Consider the following 26,523-nt stretch of genomic DNA (forward strand, 5'->3'; position numbering starts at 1 on the left):
AGAGGTCTTCTGTATCTTAAAAGGTGTACAGGGGGAAGGGAGAATTCCACCTTGTGGTTTTTCCCATTACAATGTTGCAAGAACACCTGCACTTGGCTGACTTTCTCTTCTCCTAAAGATACAGGATCAGTCTCAGGCCCTGAACCTGGCAACCCTAATACATAGCCACAATTGTTTGCTGGTCATTCCCCCCTTTTTTTTACTCTCTGTTTAGTGCACAGGTTGTAAACAGGAAGTAGCACTTCATTTGTAGGGTTACCAACCATACTCTTTTAAGAGTACATGTACTCTTTTTGAGATGGTGCAACAGCATACTCTTACTTTTCACTTATCGAAGCCAAATGTACTCTTTTTGAAATTACAATATGATGGTAACCCTATTCATTTGTCATCATCCTTTGATCATGTCTGCAGGTATTGTTTACCTGCGCATATGCCCTGTTATATCATGCTTTTACAGAGAGTTTTTTTTAAATCCTCAATTGTGTGTATTGAAAATGCAGCCTTCTGAAGTTTCCAGAAACAAGTTTTCATTAACACTGTGGAATACAAGCTACTCCTGATAATTACACTTGATCATCCATCTTGGTGGATAGCAACAGGTTGCAGTCATTGACAAACTAACCAATCAATAAAAATGCTGCTATATCTTGTTCCAGCTCTCCATTGCTAATGAAACCATGAACCAGCCAGTGACTGAATCTTCAGGTCTGGAAATGTGAAATGTATTTCATGGACATGCCGTTTAAAAAGGGAGGACATGCACACAGGTAAACTAATGTATTCAATCAGACACAAAGCATCATGGTGAGGGAACTGGAGCTTCCAGGGATAGAACATGTACTGGGGGAAAAACACATCAGAAAACTACAAACTGCCCAACTGCTGATGTCAGAACATTGCGCACTGCCCACAGCAAAGCATTTCCATTGGACACATCACAGTCTCAGAACGGGTTAATGGAGCAAACATCATTGTGTTTTGACATTGTTGTGAAGCAGAGTTTAAGAAAATATGCATCCAATGCTCAAAATCACATATTGTGGAGTGAAAATGGGCAGAGTGGACTAATGCAGTATGCACTCGTTTTCAAAATATAGAATTGAAGACACACTGGAAACATTTAAAGCACAAGTGGGCCTCTACCCAGAACAGTCTTTGAGATCTCTCCTGTCTACTCCTATTCTGGGGTAGAGGGAGAGCATGAACAATAATTCCAATTGAATTAGTGATTTGTTTTAATCAAAAATCTAATCTATTTTCTAGTTTAAGCAAGATTGCCAAGACAAGATTCATCTGTATCTGCATTCCATAGCAGAGATGGGAAATCTGTGGTCTTCCACCTTTTTTAACTCTGATGTCCATCAGCCCCAGCCAGCATGGCCAGTGGCCAGGGATGGTGGGAAGTGTACTCCAACAATATCTGGAAGGCCACAGGTTTCCTCATCCCTGTTCTACAGATTCAATTAGATGCCATATGGAAGTTCACAAACCTGGCGACATGGAAGCAGCAATATCCTTAAGCAACGTAATCTGTTTAAACTCTTCTTCGCAAGGAAGACCTCATGTCAAGATATCCTCAGATAGGTGAAGAGATCAATATTCATGTTCTAAACAAATCACATATAGCCAAAGACCCATCCCCACTCATACAATACTGCAATAAAATGTGGAACACTACTCAAAACATAAAATAAAATAATCCACTGCAATATCTTTCATAATACTGGTAGTAATAAAAACTATGAAGGACTTAAGGCAAGCCTGCTGGATCAGGTCAATGGCCCAACTCCAGAATCCAGCAGGATCTAAGCACAAGAGCACTATTAACATTCATTACGAGAAACCAGGATTCTCCTTATTTATAATGTAACTCAACATTTTAACAGAGTTGACACTGAGATTTGACATTCTTAATCTACCTTAATTGTTCTAAATTGTGCCAGCAGTCATTCATGGGATTTATCCCCTTCCTTTTTAATAAACATAACCACAACTAGAAAGCAAGCTAGCTCAAATAGGATCCTATGGATCTGGTTTGTCAGCAAAAAGATTAATATATCATCTCCTAATGCAATCCCTTTTGTCCCCAACTACCTTCTGTCTAGGGCAACTGTATAGACTGCACTGCAACATGGTATGTTCCAGGATTTCCACCGCTGATGGTCATCACTGATACCAGCAGTCCTTCAGGGGAATCCCTAAAGTAACTGCAGAGGGAAAGCTATTAATTCTTGCTAAGGTAATTATTCTTTGGTACTTTTATTTGGGCTTGTATGTTCTCTTATGTATACCAGAAGGATGCTTCTTAACATCCAGTCTCGGGGAGAAAAGAGATGTTGTTTGGGTATTAATCTTTGCCAACAATTAATGAAAATCTGAATCAGGGGTCATCAACCTGTTGCCCATGATTACCATGGCACCCACAAAACCCTTCAGTGGCACTCCCAGCAGGTAGCCCAGAATCTAAACTTTAATTATTTTTCTTTTAAAAATGCTAGTCACTAGCCCTCCAAGAAAAGGTATGGAGCAAAATGTGTATGTACTCTACTAAGCCATTCATGTGAAATGAGCCAGCCTGGCTGCTCCTGCCTGTAAGTGCTATTAGGAAATGAGTGAAATCAGAGCTGTGATTGACAAGTGAATTGTTTGGATACCTGTCCAAACTTCCTGTATTAAAAAAAATGGAAATCCTATCATAGCTATCAATTTAGCAATCTAACCTAGAGTTGTATTCAACCAACTACTACTCAGAGTGAACCCATTAAATTAATGGACCTAAGTTAGCTAATTTAATTGGGTCTATTCTGAGTAAAAGTTAGTTGATACAACCCCTTGTCATTATCCAGAATACTAACATTGAAAGTCTCTGGCTATTTCCATAGGAGAACTTAATTCGATAATCTATTATTTATTTATTTATTTGTTTGTTTCATTTATAGACCGCCCATAGCGAGTGGCTCTTTGGGCGGTGTACAAAAAGGTTAAAATACAAAATATCAACAATAAAATCAGACAACAAACAATAAACACAAGCAGCAACTAAAGAAAAAAAAATAAAAAATTTAAATTATAACATAAACGCTTAAAATGCCTGGGAGCATAGCCAGGTCTTAACCTGGCGCCGAAAAGATAGAAGCGTAGGCGCCAGGCGTACTTCTTCGGGGAGGCTGTTCCACAGTTCGGGGGCCACTACAGAAAAGGCCCTAGATCGAGTAACTGTCCTCCGGGCTTCTCGATGGGTTGGTACCCGGAGGAGGGCCTTAGATGCTGAGCGAAGTGACCGGGTAGGTTCATAGCGGGAGAGGCGTTCCACAAGATATTGCGGTCCCACGCCGTGTAAGGCTTTATAGGTCAAAACCAGCACCTTGAATCTGGCTCGGAAACAAATAGGTAGCCAGTGCAAACGGGCCAGAACAGGTGTTATATGTGCTGACCGGCTGGTCCTCGTCAGCAGTCTGGCTGCTGCGTTTTGCACTAGCTGAAGCTTCCGAACTGTCTTCAAGGGCAGCCCTACGTAGAGCGCATTACAGTAATCCAGCCTAGAAGTTACCAGAGCATGAACAACTGAGGCGAGGTCATGTTTGTTTCTGTCTTTATGGAATGTATTCGTCTTTTATTGTATGTCACCGAGTGGCAGGATAACCCCTGCCAGATGGGCATCTAATAAATTTAATAATAATAATAATTTGATTCACAGGCAACCGATCTACCAGGAAATACTCCTGCACATGCCCCATTGAAATAAACAGGAGCTGCACAACAGCTCTAATCCCCTTTTATTGTGGCAGTGAGTTCATCTAACAAATGTAAAAAACAGTGATCCATTTTCACATGTGCCTTTTTGAAGTTCCAGATTAAGTGCTCTTTAATCAACACCCTTTTTTACCAAAAACAAAAAAGTCAAAGGAATGAGGATGCACAATTGTTCCAGTTGTATCCACTGACAATAGGACAAGCAGCATGGATTTAACTTGGAATTAGGAACTTGTGGCCCTCCAGATGTTAACCCATCAACCCTAACTGTTGGCCAGGCTGACTGAGGCTGATAGGAACTAGAGTCCAACAACATCTGGACAGCCACAGATTCCCCATTCCTGACCTGTTGAAATACAGAGTTCAGTGAAACTTTTCAACCACCAAATATGCTAGCATTTAAAAAAAAATAATAATAAAGTAGAGATTGAAGTTAAATGGTGGGACATAATAGTCACTATAAGACAAGGAGCTCTAAACTTTAGAATCTAAAGGTTTAAAGGTTTGGGGGCTTTTTCTAGACACCATCCACATATACCTAAACCTTTTCCTACCACTATGAGGACTAGAAGTATTAAAAATACCCGATTTTAAAATCCTATATCTCTCTGAGCACTTCTGAGCATCTCTCTCAATCCATGACAGCTGTGCAGCGCCTAGCACAAAGTCATTTCGAATCCAACAGTTCTTGGATGGATGAAGACTATGCTGAAGATGTTGAGGAGGATGAAGAAGATGAAGATGAGGAGGAGGAGGAAGAAGCTCAGGATTCAGATGACACTGTGAGGGAGATGCCCGGCCTGTGTAAAGCAGGAGGTAAGCAATGATAATAGCAAATAGACAAAAGAGAGAGGGAAGGAGGGTACAAAAGATGTCAATTTTAGATTTGTTTCCTCTTGTTACAAGAAGGGTGACATACCATATGATATCATGTTCTAAATGTGAACATGCCGGACTTCCGGGAAGGATGGCTTCGCCTGTGCTTGCTTTTTGAGACGAGCTCTCGTCTCAGAAGAAGCTTTTTCAGTTCTAAAATCAGTCAGAACGTTCTTTTTGACTGGTAAAGATTTTCTCCCGGGCAGGGAGAAACGTAGAGATTAACCACAAAGCCTGTTTTTGTTGGGAGGACTGGATTTCATTAATTTATGAGAGAAAGTTCAGCCAGCAATGCGGACGGACTTCCATCAAGCTCTTACTGATTAGGCGACACGTTTATCTTTTCTTCAAAGAAAAACGGACCTTAACAGGCAAGCATCCTTCTTTCTATTTTTTTTTCACTTGGTTTAAATTGTTGCAGCAAAAAGAGATTTGTCAATGAATCAGCTATAAAGAACTTCTGGGTGAGTTTTAACTTTTCTCTTTTACTCACGAAATCAAGGAGGAAAGAAATCGAAAAAGCTTATATTTGTTTTTATTGCAAAAAGCTGGCCTGGAAGTGCATTCTAAAATACTAATGGAAGAGGGATTGCTATTTCGAGGAGGGAAAAAAATAAATAAATTTGATTTATGAACTTTGGAGCATTATATGTCTGGGACTATTTTTTTTTTTTTGGTCTATTTCATTTTGACAAATCTGCTTGTTCACGACGCCACTAACTGTTTGAAGCTGGGAACTAAATTTGTTTTGTTTTCCTGAACATATAAGAGATAAGGCAGGCTGTACTGTCTACACTGATGTCAGCAAGCCTGGAATATTAACCCAATTGTGGCTGAAATAATTTTTTGTTTTTGTGGTTTTAAGAATGGTAACCAGGAAAGTGACTGAGACCATGGAAGAAATTATGTTTCAGAAAATAATGAGTGAGATTGAGATAACGAAACAAACCCTGAGACAGGGTAGACAGGAGATGAAAATTGAATTTAGCAAAATGACGCAGGAGTTTAAAGAAATAGGGGATTCTGTAAGAGAGGAGTTTGATGGGATTAGAGATGAGAAAAGAAAAATTAAAGGGAAGATACAAAACCTGGAGACTGGAACAAATGTGGAATTGGAAAAAGATCTGGAGTTTACGGATGTTAGAAATAAAGTTTACTGTTTGGAATTCAATGTTGTCTCTGAAGAAATTAATGAAGATATTGGTGATAAAGTTATCAATGTCTTGGATAATTTTCTTGACTGGAATGATGTGATGGAGCTTGACATAGAAAAAATCTATGGAATTAACTACAGATATGTGACAATGGAAAAACTCTTAAGAGATGAGCCAGTGCATTTTGTAAAAAAGAAGAACAGAGATATGACTTTACAACAATATTTCAGCAACATATTCAGAATTGATGGCAAGGAAATATTTGTGATAAAAGAAATTCCCATCAGACTCTTATTATATGACTATGGCTATGACAGCAAGATCATCATGGGATACTGATAATGGATGAATGGATACTGAAACTACTGGATTTAACAGGACTATTGAAGATGGAAGATGGAATTAATATTGATAATGGAAGAATGGTTATGGAAATTATTGGACCTAATAGATTTGACGAGATGGATTGATCGATATGTTTATTTGGACTATGGCTATGACAACAAGATTATTATGGGATACTGATAATGGAAGAATGACTACTGAAATTACTGGACTTAACAGGACTATTGAAGATGGAAGATGGAATTAATATTGATAATGGAAGAATGGTTATGGAAATTATTGGACCTAACAGATTTGAATCAGATGGATTAAGCGACATGTTTATTTGGAGAAAAATTGAAAGATATATCTCTCAAGGAATTGAAACCTCTCTTTGACTTTTTGTGGAAAGAATAAAGTAATGTTTATGAGATTTGATGATTAATTAAGATAACTACTGGGGGAAAGTGATTTTATAATATAATTTTAGAGACAGGATTGTTATATATTGTAGACCTATAACTGATCTGCGACAAATCGGAAGTCAACATTTTATTTTATTGTTTAATTATTTTTGTTTTGCTTTGTTTTTTGTCTTTGAAAATTTGAATAAAAATTAATGATAAAAAAAATGTGAACATGCCACAGTTATATATACAGGCATTGCAATTAGGGTTGCCAGGTTTATGGCCTGAGACTGATCCTGTATCTTTAGAAGAGAAAGTCAGCCAAGTACAGGTGTTCTTGCAACACTGTAATGAGAAAAACCACAAGGTGGAATTCTCCCTTCACCCTGCGCACCTTTTAAAGATACAGAAGACCTCTTGGTTGCCAGGCCCAGCCTCCAAGAGGTCTTCTGTATCTTTAAAAGTTATGCAGGGGGAAGGGAGAATTCCACCTTGTGGTTTTTCTCATTACAATGTTGCAAGAACACCTGCACTTGGCTGACTTTCTCTTCTCCTAAAGATACAGGATCAGTCTCAGGCCCTGAACCTGGCAACCCTGATTGCAATACTTGTCTCGTTTAAGAGCCTGTTCCTAATAATGTGTTTAGCCATATCACTACTACTGCCCCGTAAGAAATGTTTTCTAGCACCAAACACCTTTTTAAAGATGGCAGTTACTGACTACTAGCACTTCTTATCAGTGTACATATATAACAACTCTAGAAACTATTTTTGAATATATAACCATTGGGAAACAGGGCAATATTTCACATGCAGAAAGTTCCAGGTTCAAACTCTGGCATCTCCAATTAATAAGCATGTGATGGGAAAGGGCTCTGGCTGGGATCTTGGAACACTACTGCCAGTGTAAATAATAGCAGGCTAGATGGATCAATGGTCTGATATGGTCACTTCAAATGTATCTGAGGAAGAGACATGGAAAGGGTCGTAGCACCAAAGTAGGGCACATGCTTTGCATGCAAAAGGTCCCAGGTTCAATCCCTGACATCTGCAGGTGGGACTGAGGAAACGTCTGAACAATCTCTGCCAGTCAGTGTGGACAATACTGAGCTAGATGGACCAACATTCATATTTCATGTTAGGGAGGCTCTTCCTATATTTTTATTAATATTAGATTGTGAACAGATAACGGATTTTGGGGAACTTGTAAATTAGAGTACCATTGCAGGTCTTAGAAATTATTATCATTATTCATAATAGGCTCTACTTTTTGTGTGTGTCCTGGCATGGTTTTCTGGCTATACCAGAGTTTGTAGAAACTGTCCTATACCTTGGAAAACCCAAAATGTATACATTTTGGCCTAATGATTGTACGCATATTTGGATAATGCTCACAATAATTATACAGTAGAGCCCCACTTTATGGCACTTTGCTTTAAGGCACTTTGCTAATGCAGTGGTCTCAATTAGATGTAATTAGACTAAAGCCCCACTCATACGGCGCTTGGTCCACTTTTATGGCGGTTTTCAGGCATCGCGCGCCATTCTATTCAATGAGTTCTGCTTTACAGCGGGGGTCTGGAACGTAACCTGCTGTATGAGTGGGGCCCTACCGTACATCAGTGACAGGAGTGTTGAATCTGTTTTAAAAATATTTAAAATTTACTAATTTAAAAATTTACCAATTGTTCAGTATTGTCTGAGCAATTACACAGTGGCCCAGTTCAAAAACGTAGTGAAGCAGATGCCATCCACACATAATGGAATGGCTTCTCTCTCATCCACTGTAGCTTACATTTAGTACAAACTAGGCACTCAGTGTAAAAAGCCAAAGGCCCTTGCCCATAATTTTGATGTAATTGTTACCCTCATGGTAGTCTACATCCTGGTCATGATTTCAGGACTCCAAATATTGATAACACAAGTGAATAATTTTAAATATTCAGTTACTCTGATGACAAATAGGCATCTGTTCCTTGCCTCGAGCCCACGAATAGCTGCAAGTTGCTAAAAGCATTGGCTCTATTAACATAGAGCAATATAAAATATATTTTGAAAAGCTTGTATTTTTGTGTATCTAAGAAATTGAATGTACTCACTTCATGTAGCTCAGAGTGGAAGAAAGCTGGTATTTAAAAAAAAAGTGAAGTCAAATGCTTATTATTTGCAATCTGTAAAAAGATCACAAATTTGCCATCTAGTATTCTCTTTATGCAGACGTGACTGCTAGCAAATATTTGTTGTCAGATATTCACAGCCAACTGTAGCCAATGGCTTAGATGGTAATTTTTAAATGACTGAGGACACAGGCTGCATCTCATTCTCAACTGATGTTGTCACATGAGGAAATAAAAGGCAACTGGTTCAAAAACTGAACAAATAATATTTCTTCCCCATTACATGTTTTTAGAGTGCTAGGAAGAAAATTCTAACCATAACTTTAGTTTTCAAGAGCTGAAGAAAAATGTGTTTTCTACAGTACCTCATTTCAGTCTCTGAGTAATATTATTACAAGTCCTAGGGAGCTAGACTTGCTGTGACTTTTTTTTCCAGAGGCTGCTCACTGGAAATCTCTAACTAGCAAGTTTATGTCTTATTTACATGGCTCTCTGGGAAGGTTTGCCAGTGTTAGTCTGTTAAGCAGATTGTCAATGATAAACTGCTTCTGAAACTGAGTGGCACTTCAAAGCAATTTGTGATATGGAATATGAGTGGAGTGGGTTATCTGCTTTAAGACAGTCAAATAAATTTAATTGGATTAGCAGAAGCTGCTTGCATAAATCTTTATTGAATTTTAAATCACAATATTAATTTATACTTTTGTTGTTAGTTTTCTTTGGAAAATAAAGCTGAGCTGTCTTAACAGCCTGGGTCCTGCATACATTAGGGAGCACCTACTCTTGTATATTTCTCACACAATTCATCCAAGGATGTCTTTGTTCCACGTTCCTTCTGTTACTGTAGTGAGATATGAGAAGTTGTAGATAAATGTTTCTGTGTGGTGGTCACAATATGGAATGGCCTCCCTCGAGAGATCAATTGGAAGATTCACTCTATAGCTGTACAGAGGTAAACACCTTTGTTTTCTAAGGCACAAATCAAGACATAACGCATTTGTCACACTGTTTGCTATTGCGTAGTTTTAAAAAAAGAAATATCAAGCTGCTTGGGAGCTACTGACCATGACATGGGGGGGGGGAAGGTTCTAACTCCCCACTCCACCATGACCTAATTGGAAACCTACCACCCACATACACTATTATCAGTGGAACAATAGTGCCCATTGGTGCCAATGGGAGTTTTTCTCTCAGTATGGATAACAGGTGTGGGGAGGGGCCTCATTCCAATCAAGACTTATTGTGGACACAAAGGGTTAAAGAGCCCCTGCTCACACAATCCCAATCCAGCTCCCCTCCCCTGTCCTGACTAATTATTAAAAATATCCACTACACAAGGGCAAATGTCGTGTCTAGTTTGGCCCTACAGCATTTGGGGCTTCTTGCTGATTATGCTTGATTATGAGCATGTCCCACTGCTGTTGAACTGCGCAGTGCTTTTATAGCATAATCCTCTGCATGTTTATTTGGAGTTAAGTCCCACTTTGTTCAATGGGGTTTACTCCCTATCTTACATGATACTGATGTTTTAAATGTTGTTTATATACACCAACTTGAATAATGAGTTTCTGAGTGGAAACATGACTAGAATATTTTAAATTACTATGCACAATACAAATATCATAAATAAATACAAGTTTTTAAATATACATTTAAATTCAAGAGAATTTTAATAGGTTACTTGCAAAATATTATTGCAGGCAACAACATCTACACAATTTTAGTTCCAAATCCACAAAAACACACAAAATGTATACAAATTAGCATAGTAAAAATTAATGCCTTAGAGGCTTTGCTGGCAGAATTTGTAGATTCTAGAATGGATGTTTCTTGTTTTTTTTTCTTTTTCCCCTTTTTCTTAAAAAACATTTACAAGTGAAATATTACTACAAAACTTTTTATAAGTTTTTCTGCAAAACATTTATAATTTTACCACCAACTATTTTGCTGTTTCAAAATCATTATGTAGATTTAACACCCTATGCTGCACATCAATTTTTGTGGGTTGACAATTTAGTGACATGCATTAAAAAAATCACAAGGTATTAGAAATGGATACTTAAATACAAATATTGTTGCAATAGAACAGTTATAAAATTGAAAAATAGGACCCAAACATCATGCTTACCTAAGTTTAACAAATAAACTTTTTCTCCTAAATTACACACTTTTATTACTTCTCTCATGAAACAGTGTGATAAATAATGACTTAACACCGATTTCTAATGTAATCAGGAAACACATACACAACGCTATCCCAAGAAAGTATATTGGAAAAAACCCTATTCCAACACTGGAGTTCTACCATGATAAATACACTTTGCACTGGTAAGTACAATAAAGCAAAATGTTGTAATGGTGGCGAAGGGAATGAACAATGAAATGCCATTAAACAAGCTACTACTGCACATCTGTGCCCTATTACATACAACAGTTACATCCCACTGAGTCAAATAAAGGACATTGAAATTTACGATCCTTCTAAGACTGAAAAGTGGACTCAGAATGGTATGCAGAACAGACTATTAAATTGTTTCTAATTCCAGGAGTAGTAAATGCACCTGCTAACACAGATTATATTAAGATTCTGTGATGCCGGCCAGATTTTGATACACTTGTAATAGGGATTTGCTGCAGATTAAAAAATAATTTCCATTTCATATCTGCATAAAGTACGCAAAAACAATATTTAACAGCTGTGCAGAGTACTCATACCTTCAATTTACCAAAACAAACAAACAAAAACCCAAAAAACCCTACAACTAAGTTAACATGATTCTATATGGACATTTTATTTGCTTTATTTTTATAGCACTGATTGTGAAACATAATGATAAAATATATATTTGATGCTGCAGCTTATTTGCAACAAAAAATAATATCATTACTTAGTGGCTATCTGTATTAAATGTATCATCAAATTGATTTTAAAGCCAGATAAATCAGTCAAAATATTTTAAATAAAATATACAAAATAATATACAAAAACCCAACTAAAATTTAAAGACTGTTAAATGCCTACAAAAGGTTTAAGAAACTTTCACTTATAACCATAGTGTAAAATGTGTAAAATCGTTTTCTTTACTATATGTAACCTGAAAGACTTTCAGCTTCATATTTCACTCTGCAGGGCATCCCTAAAGTGTACATAGTACAAAACAGAAGATCTTTGTTTTTAAAAATGCATGCAATGCCACAAAATATATAGTTACATAAGGGTATAAAACAGAAATCATAATTTTTAAAGGATAAGTGTTTTCCTGCACTGTACTCTTAAGTTGCATCATAAAAATATTTTGGTGTAACAATGTAAAAATCAGAAACTCGTGAGATATTTTCCTATTGGTAGAATTGCAAAAAATAATTATATGCCTATGGGAAATGTTTAAAATCCAAAATATATCTGGCTATATTTCTGTTGTTTACTCAAATTTGCACACAGATGCCCCAATCCAGAAAGGCAGAGCTACACACAACAACAGCCTTTCATATGTAGCTGACATGGTTGTAGATACTCATCTGCAAATGCATCCATATCCATATATTGTGATCCCCATCTGGGTCCCACTGTTTGGCTGCATGTGACTCTTATGCAGATAGGAATATGCATCCTTACCCATACTAGTTGTTATGGTCAATTAGCTGTCAGGGACTAGACTTGAATCTGTGACAAAAAATAAACTAATTCTTTTTGAGCTGTGACATATTAAAGAAATATTTATTGAGGACATAATCACTTACCTCTACTGTCAAAGTATAGCAGTTATATTTTTCTAATATGTTTTCTTCATGAAGAATCAAAAATATTGATCAAATAAAAAATCTTTAAACAATATTCTTTGCTAGCCTATTTACTGGATGTAAATTTTTGTTGGGATCCAACCCTGCCCCCCCTTACAACTAGTTCTATGTATGTAAAGGAACTTATGGCTTAAGCTTCTCAAATAGCAGCCCCCAATGCCACCTAGGAAGCCACTTTTGATATTGAGGAGACTTTCAAAATGAATTTGTTATAAGGTACAAGGGCCTACTGTTCAAAGAATCTTACCAAGCATGCCCAAACCCTGGACATGCCAAATTTTGCTTTTGGGATGCTGGCTATTAGTTTTTGTAATGAAAGAAATATTACTTTTGGTTGAAGGTATTCATGCTTGTCTTTGGCTGTTATGCTGAAGTCTAAACAACTCAGTAGGTTAACCAGAATATTTGATATTAACCAAAGGTTGACAGTGGTGCATAATATCTACAACATTCTATATCCCACTATTTCCAAGTATTCTAATAAAATTTAAATATTTAAATTATAGGCTTTATAAATGAAGTTAAACAAGGCTTAGCAATGTGTCTTGAAATGGGATGCGTTAAAAGTATAGGACTTGTCACATAGGTTCCCATATTTCACTTTTATATAGAAATTAATTAAAAACTTATGTCAATATATTCCTAAGATTCAATATTTGCTACAGTATACACTGGCTCTATAGATCTCTTATCTCTCTTAGAGAATAATTTGTGTTTACTGATTGTCATTATACACACTACTATAATGTAGTGGCCAAAATTATCTGAGATGAACCTCAGAACCATTTAACATGCTGCCATCTGAATTATTTTTTAAAAATGACCAAAGATGGCCAGGTTAACTATATGTTTCACAAACCAAAAAGAAACAAAATGTTTCCATCTTCACTAGATTATTATGAATTTTTCTTGTGCCTTTTGAACAAAGTTCCCATGAAAATTCTAGAGATGTTCATGTGAAAACAACCCTAACCAACAGACATTCTGTTGTATATTTGTATTGTTTGTTGCTACAACAAACATTTACATGTGTTAAAATAGAAGAAAAATTCCAATTAAAACTGTTTACGTGATATAGAGCTACATAAATTAGTACAGTGTGGAAGTAATATTTTCTTCATCTGCTTTATCCATAATTTATCTATGACAATTGGCCCTGTTTTCATTTTTGAAAATTTTGTCTTGCTATACAATGTACGCTTCCTGTGATAATCCTCCAACTTGGAATACTTACAGAAATCAAGACTTGACTACATGATTTCCTGCTCTGTAATACACTTTTACCAGTCCACTTTCGTATCTTGAAAGGTATGTAAACTTAAGTGCAGATCTAGGCATTTGTATAATGTTCCTTCAGAATTCTTCCATGTTTGTTGAAACAGTAGGAGTTGCTGGGTTTGAATCTTGAGAAATGGCTGCAACTGTGACAATCCTTGGAGATCCAAGAACCTCAGTAACTGAAGGGTCCAATTCACCTGAGGTAACAATAGCAAGGGCTGTTCCCCCACCTTTCTTGTTCTGGTGGGTTTTGACATGCTTGGACAGATGGTCACTTCGCATAAATCTTTTAGAACACTCTGGACATTCAAATCTCTTCTCACCTATTGAAAAAAAACCAGTTGTTCAATTGTTACTTTTTCTATTATGGGATAATTATCTGGCTACAGTCAACAGTGATTTGAGTGATTTCAAATGGTTATCTTTTAATTTTGTCAATCATTTTGAAAATACTTATTATTTTGAATTTATGGTACTATTAGTGAAACAATCTGTGTGTGTGCACATGTGTATTCACATGTATTTAGTTTAACAATGCTAATACTGTATGTAGCAATTGGTACTATATGTGCTTCCTGGAAGTTTTAGGCTTTTTTCTTTCGTTCACGTTAAGATCAATTTGAAACTCAGCCTTACATGTGACTTTTTTCACAGTAAAGAAGTATATTGCTGAATACATGTATTGTGAACAGATTCAAGTAACTCTTCTTACATGAAGTTTCCATTTGTCTACGAAGACATGAATGTGGAGATATGCACTTAAGAAAATTGCAAGAGACCACTGGAGTACCTAACATGGTAAATACTGTCTACTGCAATCCTATATGCACTTAAGTTAGAGTAAGCCCCACTGAATTCAACTAAGATTACATCTGAGGAGAGATGAGTAGGACTGCACTGTAAATAAGGTTAGCCAAGTGAAACCAAAATGTCACTGAGCAGAAAAAAATCCAAGCTGATGTAGCTTAGGTCTTTAAATTTTCTAACCTATGGAATCAGATATGTAAAAATCATATTCAATGCCTGGGTTTTTAAAAATTTGTGGGTTGTATCCAACTAAGTTTTATTCACAGTAAACCACTGAAATTAATAAATCTAAGTTAGTAAAGTCCACTGATTTTAATGGGCGTACTTTGAGTATGACTAACAATGAATATAAACTGGTGGAATGGAGCCACAATAGCCTCCTGGCAGCAGTGTTACTGCTGCTTACCAACAGGGATGAGGTGGTGGTGAGGCTGAGGCTGTGTACATACACCAGCAGAACCAAACTGGTGCTCCTGCTAGTGTTTGTTTATTTATTGGATTTCTATACCGCCCGACTAGCATAGCTCTCTGGGCGGTGTACAACAGAGGAATATAAATATACACAATAAAATCCAATAATTCGGTGCAAGGAACATGTATGTAGGCATCCACAAATCTAAAATCAGTTAAACATATTTAAAAGACTAAAATAGACTAAAATAGACTAAAATGCCTGAGAAAAGAGGAAGGTTTTAATTTGGCGCCGAAAAGATGACAACGTCGGCACCAAGCGCACCTCATTGGGAAGACTATTCCACAGTTCGGGGGTCACCACTGAGAAGGCCCTAGTTCTTGTTATCATCCTCCAAGCTTCCCTATGAGTCGGAACTCGGAGGAGGGCCTTCGATGTGGAACATAGTGTACGGGCAGGTTCATATCGAGAGAGGTGTTCCAGCAGGTATTGTGGTCCTGCACCGTATAAGGCTTTATAGGTTAAAACCAGCACTTTAAATTTGGCCCGGAAGCATATTGGTAGCCAGTGCAAGCGGGCCAGAACAGGTGTTATGTGTTCAGACCGCCTGGTCCTCGTTATCAGTCTGGCTGCCGCATTCTGCACAAGCTGTAGCTTCCGAACCGTCTTTAAAGGCAGCCCTACGTAGAGCGCATTGCAGTAATCCAATCGAGAGGTTACCAGAGCATGGACAACTGAGGTGAGGTCCTCCCTGTCCAGATAGGGACGTAGTTGGGCTACCAACCGAAGTTGGTAGAACGCATTCTGTGCCACCGAGGCTACTTGAGCCTCGAGTGAAAGGGAAGGATCTAAAAATACTCCCAAACTACGAGCCCGCTCCTTCAGGGGGAGTGTAACCCCGTCCAGAACAGGGTGGACATCCACCATCTGATCAGAGAAACCTCCCACCAACAGCATCTCAGTCTTGTCTGGATTGAGCCTCAGTTTGTTAGCTCTCATCCAGTCCATTATCGCAGCCAGGCAACGGTTCAGCACATTGACAGCCTCACCTGAAGAAGATGAAAAGGAGAAGTAGAGCTGCGTGTCATCAGCGTACTGATGGCTACGCACTCCAAAACTCCTGATGACTGCACCCAGCGGCTTCATGTAGATGTTAAAAAGCATGGGAGACAAAACCGACCCCTGCGGGACTCCATATTGGAGAGCCCACGGTGTCGAGCAATGTTCCCCCAGCACTACCTTCTGGAGATGACCCGCCAAGTAGGAGCGGAACCACTGCCAAGCTGTACCTCCAACTCCCAACTCCGCGAGCCTCTCCAGAAGGATACCATGGTCGATGGTATCAAAAGCCGCTGAGAGATCAAGGAGAATCAACAGAGTAACACTCCCTCCGTCCCTCTCCCGATATAGGTCATCGTACAGGGCGACCAAGGCTGTCTTGGTGCCGAAACCGGGCCTAAAACCCAATTGAAATGGATCTAGATAATTGGTTTCATCCAATAGCGCCTGGAGCTGGCCAGCAACCACTCGCTCCAAGATCTTGCCCAGAAATGGAACATTCGCGACTGGTCTATAGCTATTAAGATTTTCAGGGTCCAAGGAGGATTTTTTCAGAAGTGGTCTCACTACCGCCTCTTTCAGACGGCCAGGGACCACTCCCTCTCGTAAAGAGGCATTTATCACTTCCCTGGCCCAGCCGGCTGTTCCAACCCTGCTAGTTTTTATAAGCCAAGAGGGGCAAGGATCTAGAGCAGAAGTGGTCACACGCACCTGTCCAAGCACCTTGTCCACGTCCTTGAGCTGAACCAACTGAAACTCATCCAATAAAACATGACAAGACTGTGCTCCGGACACCTCATTCGGATCAACTGCTGTAAACTGGGAGTCTAAGTCCTGGCGGATACATAGGATCTTATTCTGGAAGTGCCCAGCAAACTCATTACAGCGGGCTACTGATGACACTATCAAGTCCTTAGGGCCAGAATGAAGTAGCCCTCGGACAACTCTAAAGAGCTCTGCTGGTCGGCAAAGAGATGACTTAATAGTGGCAACAAAATATTGTTTTTTCGCCACCCTCACCGCTCCTAAGTACAACTTAGTAGAGGCACTTACCAGTGCATAATTGCATCCGTCGGGAGTTCGCCTCCACCTCCGCTCAAGCCGCCTCCTATCTTGCTTCATCGCTCTCAGCTCTGGAGTGTACCATGGAGCTGTATGAGCTCTACACAGGAGAGGACGCGCAGGAGCACTGCAGCCCCAACCTCACCACTACCTTGCCCTTCCCAGTAAGCTGCAGTCATGTTGCTGCCAGGACACTATTTTTGTGGTTTCATCCTACTGCACAAGCCACTCCTAGGTCCCATGTATCTTGATGGGTACCCAGCCTACAAGCCTCCCTTAGACAAACAGACAATAATCTGGGAATCTTTGCAAGTTGTTTTTGTGAACCACTTTACCTTTAAAGCCTTTGTACAGACTGTTCACTGACCTGTATGGGTTCGCCTATGCCTTTGTAATTCATCACTCCTTGTAAATCTTTTCCCACAGAAGATCCAATTGCATACAAAAGGCCTTTCTCCAGTATGCCAGCGAAGGTGTGCACGGAGATGAGATGTTTTCCCATAGACTTTTCCACAACCTTCAATATGGCAGATATGTTGCTTCTTTTTTCCTGGTTCATTACTGCTTCTAACAAGCACAAAACACTAACAGTTAATCAAAGTACAATTTTGTCACAGTACCCATTAAGAAAAATAATTTCGTTATTTGACTCTTGAAAAAGCCTACCCTGAAACCCTGTGTGGCAACTATCACCCAGTTGCAAATGCCCCTTTTTGGGCAAAGGTGATTTAGGTCATGACGGGACAGTTGCAAGCATTCTTGAATGAAACCAGTTATCTTGACCTGCTTCAGTCTGGGTTCACATATGCTTATGGGACTGAATCAGCCTTGGTTGCCCCGATGGATGACCTTCATTGAGAGGATAGAAGGAGTATGACCCTGTTATTCTTAGTTGATCTCTCAGTGGCTTTGGTACCACTGACCATGGTATCCTCCTGAACAGACTCAGTGAGATGGGCATTGGAGGCACTGTTTGATAGTGGTTCCAATTCTATCACTGGGGTCATTTTCAGGTAATAGCATTGGTATTATCTCTTGTCCCATGGCAGTTGTGCTGTAGAGTGTTGCAGGGTACCATCTTGTCCCCAATGCTAGTTCTGTATCAGGGTTAGGAAGCTTCAGCCCTCCAGATATTGCTGGACTTTAATATTCCTAACCATTTCCCATGCTGATGGGAACTGGGAGTCCAGCAGCATCTGGAAGGTAACAGATTCCCCATCCTTGATCTATACAAAGCTGTTGGGAACAATCATTAGGAGATTTGGGGTGAGTATTTCTCTATAATATGCAAATCAGGAAAGGTCATGCAAGCCCTGGACCAATGCCTGGATTTGGTGATGAGCTGGATGAGGGCCAATAAAATGAATTCTGACAAGAAGCAGGATCTGTGGGTAAGCAGTTCCCAAGTCACTTGTCTCTTTTGGACAAGGTTGTACTCCCCTGAAGAAGCAGGTGTAGTGCCACATATTTCCGGAAGCAATCTAGATGCAAGGACTGAGGAGATAGTATGACATGCCCCATTCCCCGCCCCATAATTCATGTCTCATACCCCTGATTTATTGGGGTGCTTATTGCTTTGTGCGCTGTAATTGTATAGTATTGGAATCTGGAGAGCTTAAAGCACTTTCTGATATTGGTTATAATAAGCTGAGACACATGTTCAAAAACAGGGCTTGGGAAAGTTGTTCCAATAAATCAAAACAATCCAGCTCGTCTCATATTCCTCTTTGCCCAGGTGAGCTTGCTTATGGCTTTCCCAAGCTGAGAAGGGACAGTGAGCTTAATTGGTTTGAAAATGTTCTCACTGCTTATGTAAACAAAAGTCAGAGAAAGACTTTTGTTAGTAAAATAAAGCAGCCATGCGCATGGAGGGAAAGTTGGGAATGAATGTCAGAACTGTAGCACATTCAGGGTCAGGAGGGATAAACAAAAATCACCTCTGTGAAAGCTGCTGGCAAGATAATGATCTCATAGGTATAAGGTGCCCCCTCCCAGAGGATCTTTTGGGTATAAATACAGGACCCCTGGTCTGGGCAGATAAGCCTTGAGGAGTCTCGCAAGCCCCAAGATAACACCAGGGAAGGCCAAGCTTCAAGCAGAAACAGGACAGAGTCTCAAGCAAGAATCCTCTCTGTTGCTATTTAAAGGCAAAGGCAGGAGGGAGGGAGGGACCCATTAGCCGTTAGTTTCATTTTAGTGTTTTATTGCCAGCAAATGACAGCTCAATGTACTCAGCTTTGCTCTAATAAATCAGTTAACTTCTTCACTACCTGTGTGTTCATTGCCTTTTGAAATTTTGAACTAATTTGCTTGGTGCCTGCCCAGGCTAGGCATTTGGCAATATAGTAGGTATGTAGTCTGGGGGTACTTCTGGATCCATCTGTCACCAGCCCAGATGATCTTAATAGCTACGAGTATGTCTTACCAGCTTTGTCTAGTAAGACAGCTACAGCCGTTTATGGACCAAGAAAGCCTGACTACTGTTGTCCACACATGGACTCTATTATTTATTTATTTATTATTTAATTTGTATCCTGCCCTTCCTCCCAGCAGGAGGCCAGCGCAGCAAACGAAGCACTAAAAATACTTTAAAATATCATAAAAACAGATCTTAAAATACATTAAAACAAAACAGTGTTAAAAACAGTTTTTTAAAAAACAACTTTTAAAAAGGGTTAAAAACATTATTAAAAAACATATTAAGCAATTCTAACACAGACGCAGACTGGGATAGGTCTCAGCCAAAAGGCTTGTTGAAAGAGAAAAGTCTTCAAAAGGTGCCGAAAAGATAGCAGAGATGGCACCTGCCTAATATTCAAAGGGAGGGAATTCCACAGGGTAGGTGCTGCCACACTAAAGGTCCGTTTCCTATATTGTGCAGAACGAACCTCCTGATAAGATGGTATCTGCAGGAGGCCCTCACCTGCAGAGCGAGGTGATCGACTGGGTATACAGTAGGGCCCCGCTTTGCGGCGCTCTGCTTTACAGCATTCCACCGATACAGCGGTTGTCAATTGCAGAAAGGCCCCACTCCTACTGCGGTTGTTCCAGTTTTACGGCATTTTTCGGGCGTCGGGCGCCATTTTTGTCAATGTTAGTCAGTGCGTTCCGCTTTACAGTGGATTTCGCTTTACAGCGGCGGTCTGGAATGGAACCCGCCGTATGAGCAGGGCCCTACTGTATAAGGGGTAAGACAGTCTTTCAGGTATCCTGGTCCCGAGCTGTATAGGGCTTTATACACCAAAACTAGAACCTTGATATTGGCCCGGTAGCAAATGGGCAGCCAGTGCAATTCTTTCAGCAGCGGGGGTGACATGTTGGTGATACTTGCCCCAGTGAGCAGTCTCACCACCACATTTTGCACCAGCTGCAGCTTCCGGACCAACCTCAAGGGCAGCCCCACATAGAGCGCATTACAGTTATCCAGCCTGGAGGTTACCAGTGCATGGACAGGCTATCCCAGTCCAGAAATGGCCGCAGCTGTCTCACCAGCTGAAGCTGGTAAAACCACTCCTAGCCACTGAGGTCACCTGGGCCTCTAGCGACAAAGATGGATCCAGGAGCACCCCCAGGCTACGGACCTGCTCTTTCAGAGGGAGTACGACCCAGTCCAAAGCAGGCAACTGACCAATTATCCGAACTCGGGAACCACCAACCCACTGAGCCTCCATCTTGCTAGGATTCAGACTCAGTTTACTGGCCCTCATCCAGCCCACCACTGAGTCCAGGCAGTGGTCCAGGGCTTGTACAGCCTCTTCCAATTCAGATGTTACGGAGAAATAGAGCTGGGTATCAACAGTATACTGCTGACACCTTGCGCAAAGCTCCTGATGACACAGCTGCCAGGGGACCAAAAGACAGTCACCCAATGCTATTCTCTGAGAGTAACCCTAGATATAGGATCGGAACCACTGTAAAACAGTGCCTCCAATACCCATCTCACCAAGTCGGCCCAGAAGGATACCATGGTCAATGCTATCAAAAGCCGCTGAGAGATCAAGTAAGAATAACAGAGTCGCACTGTCCCTGTCCTTCTCCCGATAAAGGTCATCCATCAGGGCGACCAAGGCCGATTCAGTCCCATAACCAGGCCTGAACTCAGACTGGGATGGGTCAAGATAATCTGCTTCATCCAAGAGTACTTGCAGTTGCTGCGCCACAACCCTCTCATTCATCTTCCCTAAGAAGGGGGTATTTGCAACCGGTCGGTAGTTGTCACAAACCAATGGGTCCAGGGTGGGCTTTTTCAGGAGTGGTCGGATCACCGCCTCTTTTAAGGCAGCTGGAACCACTCCCTCCCGCAATGATGCGTTAATCACACTCTGGATCCACTCGGTCAAACCACCTCGGCAAGCTTTAATAAGCCAAGAAGGGCAATGGTCGAGAGGACACGTTGCTGGCCGCATCATCACAAGCACCTTGTCCATGTCATCAGGCCGCACCAACTGAAACCATTCCCAAGAAGCTGCAGCAGACGTTGCACTGGACACCTCATTGGGGACTACAGTAGATGTGGAGGGGGCATCAAGACTGCTACGGAGGCGAGCAACTTTACCCTCAAAGTGCCTTGCAAACAATTCACAGTGAGCCTAAGACTCCATTTCCTGGAGTTGATGTCAACAGACCCCTGACATTATGGAAAAGTTCCACTGGATGGCTACTTGAGGATACAATGGAGGCAGAGAAGTGGGCCTTCTTCGCCGCCCTCACTGCCACACAGTGATGTTTTACTCGTGCCTCATCAGCCTCACAGCACGTCTTTCAGCACTTGCGCTCTAGCCGTTGTCCAGCCTGTTTCATTGCCCTTAGCTCACTGGTGTACCAAGGTGCAAGCCGGGCTCCACAGTGCTGGAGAGGGTGCTCGGGGGCAACCGTGTTGAGAACCCGACGCACCCCGCTGTTCCACAGCGTGATAAGGGCTTCAACAGGGTCACCTGCTCTATCTACTGGGAACTCCCCCAGGGCATTCAGGAATCCAGTGGATTCCATTAGGCTCCAGGGGCAGACCATCTTAATCTGCCCACCACCCCTGCAGGGAAGGATCAGAGCCATAAGTCTAAACTTTACCAGGAAGTGATCTGACCATGACAATGGGGTGACATCCACCTCCCCCCTATCTCCAGACCATCCCTTCCTCCATCTGGAGCAAAAACGAAGTTGAGGGTGTGCCCTGCCCTATGTGTTGGGCCAATAACAACTTGAGACAGCCCCATGGTCGTCATGGAGGCCATGAAGTCCCGAGCTGGAACACTAGAGGCGGCCTCAGTATGGACACTGAAATCACCCAGGACTATCATTCTGGGCTCCTCCAACGCCACAGCTGAGATGACCTCCACCAGCTCGGTCAGAGAAGCTGCCGGGCAGCAGGGTGGATGGTACACCAGCAGCAACCCTAGTTTACTGTCTCCTCAGCCCAACACCAGGTGCAGGCCCTCACAGCCAGCTCAAAGACAGAGTGGTTTCCTGGTGACAGAGATGGAAGTTCTGTAGACCACAGCAACTTCTCCCCCCCCCCCGGTCCCTGCAGCTGCACTGAGTATCCAGGTGGGCAAAGTTGGGTCAGATCAACTCCTCCAAGCTCACCCACACAGGTCTCAGCAATGCACACCAAATTGGCACCTTCATCCACAATCAAGTCATGGATGAGAGTGGTCTTATTATGTACCGATCTGGCGTTAAACAACAACACACACAGGCCAGTGGGCACAGCAGATGAGCAATGAGGAACCCATCCATGAGAGGAGTGGCAGCAAGGAAAAAGGCGCAGATAGCCTTGCCTTCGCCTTCTATGGTAATTCACCACATCCCCATGGCTTTATTTCCCTCTGCCCGTAATCACTGAAACTGGGGTGGTATCCCCCACATTCCTCCGTACGAAGACTCCTTCTAAACACCTAATATGGGCCCAACACGAGCCCACCAACAAAGCTTGCTGGAGCAAATTATCCCAGTAGGCCTCTGCAAGGATTGGGAATAGTCACACCCATTCAAACTTTTTCACACAGGGCCCATCTACTCCCCTTCCTGTCTCACACCCAGGGAGGGCCAGTCTTCTGCCAGTTACAGACTCTCACTCTGAAGGCATCTGGCAACTTTCTCCTATCATTCAGTTCACTGCACAGGCTCCCACACTGTGCAGGAACTACACATGCACCACACGCCCTCCCACCATCAGTCTCCTCTAGACTGGTTTAACAGAGAACACATTAAAAAAGCAAGAAAAGGTAATAGAAGGGGGGTAGTGCCCTCGGGACACCCCAAGGGCAGCTGGGCTTTTATGCTTCCTGGCCCAGCCAGAAGCTGTTGCAAGAGAATGCAAGGTACTCTTGGATGAAACCGATTATCTGGATCCGTTTCAATCTGGTTTCAGACCCGGTTTTGGCACTGAAACAGCCTTGGTCGCCCTGTATGATGACCTCTGTCGGGAGAGGGACAGAGGGAGTGTGACTCTGTTGATTCTCCTTGATCTCTCAGCGGCGTTTGATACCATCGACCATGGTATCCTTCTGGGGAGACTTGCGGAGTTGGGAGTAGGGGGTACTGCTTGGCAGTGGTTCTGCTCCTACTTCGCAGATCGTCGCCAGAAGGTAGTACTGGGGGAACATTACTCGACTCCTTGGACTCCCCATTGTGGAGTCCCTCAGGGGTCGGTTTTGTCCCCCATGCTTTTCAACATCTACATGCAGCCTCTGGGTGCGGTCATCAGGAGTTTTGGAGTGCGTTGCCATCAGTACGCTGATGACACGCAACTCTACTTCTCCTTTTCATCTTCTTCAGGTGAGTCTGTTGATGTGCTAAACCGTTGCCTAACCGCGATAATGGACTGGATGAGGGCTAATAAACTGAGACTCAATCCAGACAAGACCGAGACACTGTTGGTGAATGCCTTCCCCGCTCAGATGGTGGATGTGCATCCTGTCCTGGATGGGGTTACACTCCCACTGAAAGAACAGGTTCGTAGTTTGGGGGTTCTTTTCGACCCTTCCTTGTCTCTAGAGGCTCAAGTGGCCTCGGCAGCACGGAATGCATTTTACCATCTCCGTTTGGTAGCCCAGCTACGCCCCATCTGGGTGATGATGACTTCGCCTCAGTTGTCCATGCTCTGGTAACTTCAAGGTTGGATTACTGTAATGCGCTCTACATAGGGCTGCCTTTGAAGACAGTTCGGAAGCTTCAGCTAGTGCAGAATGCGGCAGCCAGACTATTGATGAGGACCAGTCGGTCTTCGCATATAACTCCTGTTCTGGCTCGCCTGCACTGGCTACCTATTTGCTTCCGGGCGAGATTCAAGGTGCTGGTTATGACCTATAAAGCCTTACATGGCGTAGGACCGCAATACCTGTTGGAACGCCTCTCCCACTATGAACCTACCCGTTCACTTCGTTCGTCATCTAAGGCCCTCCTCCGGGTACCAACTTATAGCGAAGCCCGGAGGGTGAGTACTAGATCCAGGGCCTTTTCTGTGGTGGACCCCGAGCTGTGGAATAGCCTCCCCGAAGAGGTACACCTGGCGCCTACTTTAGTATCTTTTCGGCGCCAGGTAAAGACCTTTTTATGCTCCCAGGCATTTTAATTTGTCTGATCCTTTCAGTTTTAATCTGTATATTGACCTTTTTATCTTCTGATTGTATTTTGTTTCGTTTTTTGTAGGCTATATATGTTTTTGTGATTTTAGTATATGATGTATGTATTTTATCCATGCTGTTTGCCGCCCTGAGAGCTATTTGCTATGGGTGGGATATAAATGTAACAAAATAAATAAATAAATAAATAAATGCGAGATTAACTGCAGCCTCTCTCTGGAGCAAGGGCCAGGCAGGGGGTCCCAGTCCTTGCAGCAGTTACCAGGGACTTCAGCTGTCTGGACAGACAGCAGCCCAAAGGAGCTGGTAGCAAGCACCCAGATGCCAGATACTCACTCCCAGGGCAGGTCTTCTTCAGTCCCCTAGTGCTGCAGCTGTTCCCCTCTAGGATGGACTGCTGCAATATGCTTTATGTGGGGCTGTCCCAGTGGTTGGTCTGGAAGCTAGTGCAAAATGCAGTGACTTGACTGCTCACTGGGACAGACTATCCATCATATTATGCTGCTACTGAAAGAATTGTAGTGGCTGCCAATTAGCTACCGGGCTAAGTTCAAGGTGCTGGTACTGTGCCACATAGGGCTTGGAGCCAGATACGTAAAAAGAGGGCCTCCTGCAGATATCTTCTCATCACAGGGTCTGTTCTGTACAATGCAGGAATCAGGCCTTTCAGTGTGACAGAGCCTACCCTTTGAAACTCACTCCCATTACATATCAGACAGGCACCACCTCTATTGGCTTTTTTGTTCCCTATTGAAGGCCTTCTTTTTTCAAGAAGGTGAAGATTTTTACCCCAGTGGGATAAAAAGGGGATATTTTTATCCCAGTCTGTATCTGTTTTGGACTGAAATACTTTTTATATAAGAAATTGTTTTAATTCTTTTTATATATGAAATTGTTATATATATGTTTTTGTTGTTAAAATGCTTTGAGATGTTTTATAGGAAGCTATTCATAAATGGAATGAAATAAATAAATTAAAAGCAGTAATAGAATGCAAAGACGAAAGGATCACTGCTGGCACCCAGATGCTTGGCACGTTACAGCTATTATAGGAATTACCTTCCTTCTCCTTCTCTGCAGTTGGGGCATGAACAAGCAACTCTTCTTAACCTTTTGCCAGGTTGCACTTCTTGATCAGAAGCTTGCTGGGCTTGTTGCAATTGCACCTGAGTTATCTGATCAGGACTAACAGCACCAATTGTTGTGTTAGCAATGCCTCCTACTGCTACAGTTACAGGAGCTAGTGTGGCTTGATGTACTTTCACTCCTCCATCTTGTCCTTGTTGTTGACCTGTAAAACAGGAATAAACTTAAATTCTATAGTCTATCACAATAAGATCGCAACATGGTTTTAACAGCCTGTTTATTCCATTAAAGTCTTCTAAATTTATCCCATATACATAATACTTTAGGATTGGAACCATCTCTCTCAAAATTCAAAAATCAAGTATCTTTTTAATATAAAAGGAAACCACTGGACTTTCAGAATTTATTGTACTCAGTGCAAATAGTAAGGGAGCAATTGTGTTATTACAAAATTGCTGAATTCCTTATCCAAGGCAGCACATTGCTAGCATGGCTGCAGCTACTTTCCACTTTGGGCAGTAAAACTTGTGGGAAGACATTGCTGCAAAAGTAGATATAACTTTACAGAGAAAAGTAAGTAAAACTATGGGAACCAAACCTATTATATTTGCCTATATCTGTTGTTCTTCAATTGGCTTTGACAATTTAATAATGTTGTAAGCTTAATTCAATAGTAGATAATGGAAGATTTAGTAATATAGATTACTACATTTAGATTTAGAAATATAGTAATTTAATAATGATATGGGATTACTCATTTGCAAGGCCAGCCATCAGAACTTTCTGGAAAATCCAAGATCT

General features: G+C 41.5%; 1 protein-coding gene across 4 annotated transcripts in view; it reads right to left on the reverse strand.

Annotated features, from left to right (window-relative positions):
- Window positions 1-10,337: 10,337 nt before the first annotated feature.
- SP4 (Sp4 transcription factor) overlaps window positions 10,338-26,523 on the reverse strand; it is a 48,506-nt gene continuing 32,320 nt past the window's right edge. For all 4 annotated transcript variants that reach the window (XM_061586041.1, XM_061586044.1, XM_061586042.1 and 1 more), the window contains exons 4-6: window positions 25,696-25,927; window positions 17,421-17,620; window positions 10,338-14,036 (exon numbers count right to left, since the gene is read on the reverse strand). In XM_061586041.1, the coding sequence (XP_061442025.1) occupies window positions 13,789-14,036; window positions 17,421-17,620; window positions 25,696-25,927 (680 nt within the window). In that variant the 3' untranslated portion in view covers window positions 10,338-13,788. The remainder of the gene's footprint in view (window positions 14,037-17,420; window positions 17,621-25,695; window positions 25,928-26,523) is intronic.

The sequence above is a fragment of the Rhineura floridana genome, chromosome 10, assembly GCF_030035675.1.
Source record: "Rhineura floridana isolate rRhiFlo1 chromosome 10, rRhiFlo1.hap2, whole genome shotgun sequence".
Classification (NCBI taxonomy): domain Eukaryota; kingdom Metazoa; phylum Chordata; class Lepidosauria; order Squamata; family Rhineuridae; genus Rhineura; species Rhineura floridana.